The following is a 5,050-nucleotide window of genomic DNA, read 5'->3' as shown; positions in this document are numbered from 1 at the left end:
TCCAACCTTCTCAAATAAAAAAGACATTTTAATACAAAACTACAGCACAGTTTCCCAACTGCTTTAGCTGCAGTTACAATGTTTCCTATTAGATAAAAGCAAATGTTGCATAAACCTCAGCTAACTTCTAATTTTTTTTTTTTTTGTCATTTTGTGCAAAATCTGTGAGTTCCAGGTATCATGTACTTAAACCCACACAAATCCACAAGAAAAATGCGACTGCGTGCACCTTGGGAGAATCCAATACTCACGTCGGTGAAAAAACAGCAGGAGCCTAACTCTACTTGTATAAGACTCCCAGATATTCTCAAGAGCTGAAGGATTTTACCTGTCCACTTTCTCCTACTGCAATTAGTCTGATACACCTCTTTCACACCCACTCCTCCCGCTCTCTCAGGCTTACAGACTGCTTGGAATCCTGCTCATCCTCACGTTAAAAGACAAAGCCCAACTCTGCAGAGGGTTACCACCTAGACTTCTGAGAAGCATACAGGTACAGGGCAATCCTTGATCTCAGTGATGCCAATGGTCTAAATATTTTTAAACTCTAAACCTTTAAAATTGGTGCAAGTTTGGTGGGCTTTTAGGTTTTGGGGCTTTTTTGTTTGTTTTTTACTGTCCTCAAACTCACTGATTTCCAGATGAAGAAAAAGGCATTTGGCTCCCTTGACATTTGAAGCCTCGTCACAGTTAAATTGTACATAGAGCCTTGTGCAGGAGAGACTATTGCTTTTCAGCTGGCGTTGGCTCATATATGTAGCCTCCAAACAAAGGAAAAAGCTGGCTACTTGGCATTTATTTTTAAACTTGCTCACAACCAAATGCAACTTCAAAATTCCACATCCACATAAGAGAAGGCAAAGCTTCTGAATGCACTCAATTAACTTTCATTAGCTACAAATGCTGTTACTTTACATACACAATCAACTGTGGGGATAAAGGAAAGTCTAGGTTATTTAGCTATTGCACAGCCAAGAGGCAAAAGGGTAGCGTAAGGGTTTCCTTCAGAGCCCTCAGACTCAGGTTCCTATAATTATTAGTACTTAAGAGTTTGAGTTATTTTTCCCTTCAGCAACTCCTCTACTAAATGAAGTGGATTTTTGCAAATGAGACACTGCTTGTCTTTCAGACAGAGCATAATGCAGTCTAGGCCATAAATTCTTTCCTACTGTGTACTTCGCAATTACAATTACTCACCGATACCATAACTCAACATGGTAATAAAAAATAATCAGTATTTATGTAATGCCTGTGGATTAAAACTTTTCTTACACTGTTGAAGCAAAGCAGAAGTTAGCTGGTTTTAGAGGTTATGAAACATACCCAGACAAGGAGCAAGAGATTTCTTTTCACTGTTCCACAGTAGCCCAGCATTCCAACTATGATGAGGAAACAGCAGACTGCAATCATGACTGGGTGGACCACAGGAAAGTAAGTCAAAATGACAGCCTCCTCCACCCTAAAACCAATCAGAATCATAATCAAAAAAAAAAAAAGCATAATCACACAAAAATGATACAGAAGAAAAACGTAATATAGCCATTAAAACAAAAATGGTGGATTAGCAGATGTGTTATTTCCAGCACCTCACAAGTTTCACAGAAATCTCTTCTATGTGGTTTTAGAGTCATATGCTCCATTTGGGTACCAGAAAATAACGCGTAATCCAAAATCTCTTTGGGGCAAAGGCAATCTTCCTGTCCTGCACTTGCACAGTATGTAGCACAGTGAGGCCCTGTTCCATCACTAGGGCTCATAAGCACTGCTGCAATAAAACTAACAGCATTCCTAAATCTCTGGACTGAATAAAGTATTCAAAAACCAAACAGTAATATAATATGGTTACATGTTGGCAAAGGGCCAAAAATTGATCCCTGTCAGAAGAGAAAGGCACAGGAATAAAACAAGACTGAATTCATATCTTTCTCCCTTCCCTAACTTCAAGTGATGCCAGAAATAGTTGCAAAAAGACACCTTTCAACAAAACAATAATTACCTCAACCGAAGGCTTCTTAATTCTAGAAAGCCTAATTAGGAAACTTGCCATACTGAATGAGCAACATATACCACAATCCATCACCCACACAGATTAACAGGTTTAAGGAAAACTTTACCTTGTTTCTGCAGTTAAAGTCAGAACATTATTCAGGTAGTCTCTCATCCAAGCAGAAACACCTAATACGCTGATGGACATCAACTAAAAAGAAAAGATGAAGTTATTTATCATGCATTTTAAAAAAAATAAAGATAATTCATAATTTGAGAATCAATCATGAGTAACATCTTTCATCCATTCATTTACCCGAACAGCATACCATCCCCAACACTGTACTTCTATATGCTTAGAGTTGGTTTGTTGTCCAAGTATTTGGGGTGCCAGTGACAATTATCTTCTCTTCCAGTATAGCTAATTAACGCCTGGAGTACCTTCTCCTCCACCCAGTGGAGCGATGCCAATGCTGGCTCAAGTCCCACCACTGCACAACATACCACAGAAACAACAGGGTGGGGTTATGCTGCTAAAATTAGTGACTCTTTCAGGGCTCACATGTGATATCCACCAGTCTGTATGAAACCATGAAGCCATCTTCAGGTGCACAGCCAGTGAAGAATAATCTGAAGCCCCATACAGGATACAACAGTACTGAAACACTGACATATAGTAGACAAATTTAGAAGAATCTGATTCTCTCGCTCATTCAGATAGTCATAACACGAACACTGTGCCTCAGTTTCCTGAACCATAAAATGACAATAAAACTCACTGCACTTCAAATATAAAGCCCAGGTCATCAAAGCATTTGGGTACCTAACCTGTCAGGCACTTGAGAGGCATAGAACCACTACACTTTCACCAGGAATGCTCCTACAGCAAGCTGAGACTGAACCCACCAAGAATTGCCACCACCTCAGCAGACCCGAATTACTGTCACCTGATGCCATCATGCACTCCAGCATACTTGGGGTCTACCAAGGCTCTGGCCTCTGATTTTCTTGAGAGCCAAATCTGAACGACATGGTCAGAACATACTCGCTGCACCAGCTTTTCTGCTGCTGGAGCAGAGGTACCGCTAGAGGACGAGGCACTCTTCATGGCACTTGTCCATGTATTTTGCACTGGGTAATACAATTACAGCAGCCAGGTAAGTCAGTGTGCCCTTCCTCCTGGAGGAGGGCTCACGTAACAGCCGCAGTCATCCCCACCTTTGTGCGTGTTCTCTGGCCCCGAGAGCACTGTGTCTCCTCCTGCATGCATAGGGCAGACGGAGCACTGCTCCCCAAAGAGAAGATGGGAGATGCAGCTACAAACGCATTCAAGGAGAGGAGAGAACCACTAAGCTTTCCTACAAAACAGAGCAAAGTTAAGGTTACTAATGCCACTGCAAACTTCTCAAACCGTTTCAGGGAATTCAGCTGGTTTGTCACACCCAAAAAGGAAGAATTTAGGAATATCCATCTCACATTGGCACCTAAACCTGAACTGCAGCTCAGGGGCTGAACCTGGCAGACTCTGGACTTCAGAAGCACCACGGTGTAGAGAGACCTAAGCATGCTGGCTCTCCTGAATACTAATGTTTTCATGCATTGTACAGGGGTATGCAGGAAAACCTCAGCATTATACTAACAGCTTCTGAAATCAGTGAGAAGTGCTAATCCCCCCTGTTGCCTTCAACAGCTGGCTTCCCACACCCCTTCATATTTCCCTAAAGTTGTTACGAAGGACAAATTAACCGGTTCAAACCTAACACATAAGAAAAGTCACTCTGTGTCCTTACTGGCTCCTTTGCCTGCAGCACGCCCACAGCAGGCTACTTCTGCCTTTAAAATTTCACAAGAAGTCCCAGTGGCTACCCCAAGGCTTCCTCCTGTTTCTCAAAACCGATGCACAAAGTTCATGCACTGCCTTGGTTCTGGGTGGTGCCAGCGAGAGCCCTGGGTGCTCAGCATGCTGCAAGAACAGTCCTGAAAGCTAGTGCATGCTACGAGTCCACTATGTACACTACATACACCTTTATGCTCTGTGGGATCTATTTTGGCTGGTAGAACAGTAGAAGTAAAGAGCGTTTTCTGTTGTGTCACGTGCAGGAAGCTGCAGGAGCAAGGAGAAGATGACTAGAATCTCCTCCTAGATAAACTCCTCAACAATGGCTGCCTCCTTGGAAGAAAGCATTGGGCAAATATACCACAACAAGCAATAAAAAACATGTTTCTAACGCAAAGACAGGTAAAGAAAACAGACAACCTACCTTCTTACGGTCAAAAAGTAACAGAAAGCATTTTTAACTTTCCACATCCCCTTGCAATGCCTGCTGACACACACAGACGTAGTGTTAGCTCGCACTTCCACTCTGTTTATAGTAAAATACTTCAGATAAATTTGGTTACTTTGCATTATAGCAATGGTGCTCAGGAGTGAGAAGTCCATCAAAACCACACTCCTCAGCAACTTTTAATAAGAGCCAGATGGTCCTGCTACAAAAACTGTACCAGAAAAAATGTTCACTTGCTAAATAACATTCTTCCTCCCATGGCAGACTGGTGGACTGCCTAGTCCCCACTCTCTACTAGGGACTCGCAGGCTGCACTCATTTTCTTTCAGCCCTTGGTACGCAGTAATACATTCCTGTACAGCAAAGAGAGGAGGTGGATTCCTTGGAAGAAGGCAAGAGATTGCTTCTTTAGCGGAGGTAAGATTTGGCAACCAAAAGAGTCATCATAAGCGTATTGTAGCCTGAAGGTTATTCAGAGACTATGGGGAGATCACGGAGCAAACAGCTAAAAGGCAGAGGGGACAGAAAGGACTTCCGAGAGACCAAAAGAAATGAGCAGAGCTCTGCCACTGAGACAATCCTTCAGTTTGCTAGAAGAAAGGACTTGCCTACAAAGGCAAATCAGGAAGGAGAACTTTTACTTTTGATCTGTCTGCCTAAGTTGAGTTTTCTCTACCTACGGATGTATTTTCGCCCACATAAAATCAGTAAGGGGAAAGTCTAGGCAGATATACCTCCAAGTTTAGATGAACAAGCTTTCATTCAAAAGCTTTTAGCCA

The 5,050-nt window shown here is 42.4% G+C and overlaps 1 protein-coding gene across 1 annotated transcript in view; it reads right to left on the bottom strand.

Annotated features, from left to right (window-relative positions):
• Positions 1–2,194, bottom strand: part of TSPAN12 (tetraspanin 12) — a 30,785-nt gene extending 28,591 nt beyond the window's left edge. The window contains exons 1-2 of the mRNA XM_009883676.1: positions 2,115–2,194; positions 1,324–1,459 (exon numbers count right to left, since the gene is read on the bottom strand). Coding sequence (XP_009881978.1) covers positions 1,324–1,459; positions 2,115–2,194 — 216 coding nt within the window. The remainder of the gene's footprint in view (positions 1–1,323; positions 1,460–2,114) is intronic.
• Positions 2,195–5,050: the final 2,856 nt, after the last annotated feature.

The sequence above is a fragment of the Charadrius vociferus genome, unplaced genomic scaffold (assembly GCF_000708025.1).
Source record: "Charadrius vociferus isolate BGI_N301 unplaced genomic scaffold, ASM70802v2 scaffold43, whole genome shotgun sequence".
NCBI classification, from domain to species: Eukaryota; Metazoa; Chordata; class Aves; order Charadriiformes; family Charadriidae; genus Charadrius; species Charadrius vociferus.
This window is presented reverse-complemented; position numbering and strand designations above follow the sequence as displayed.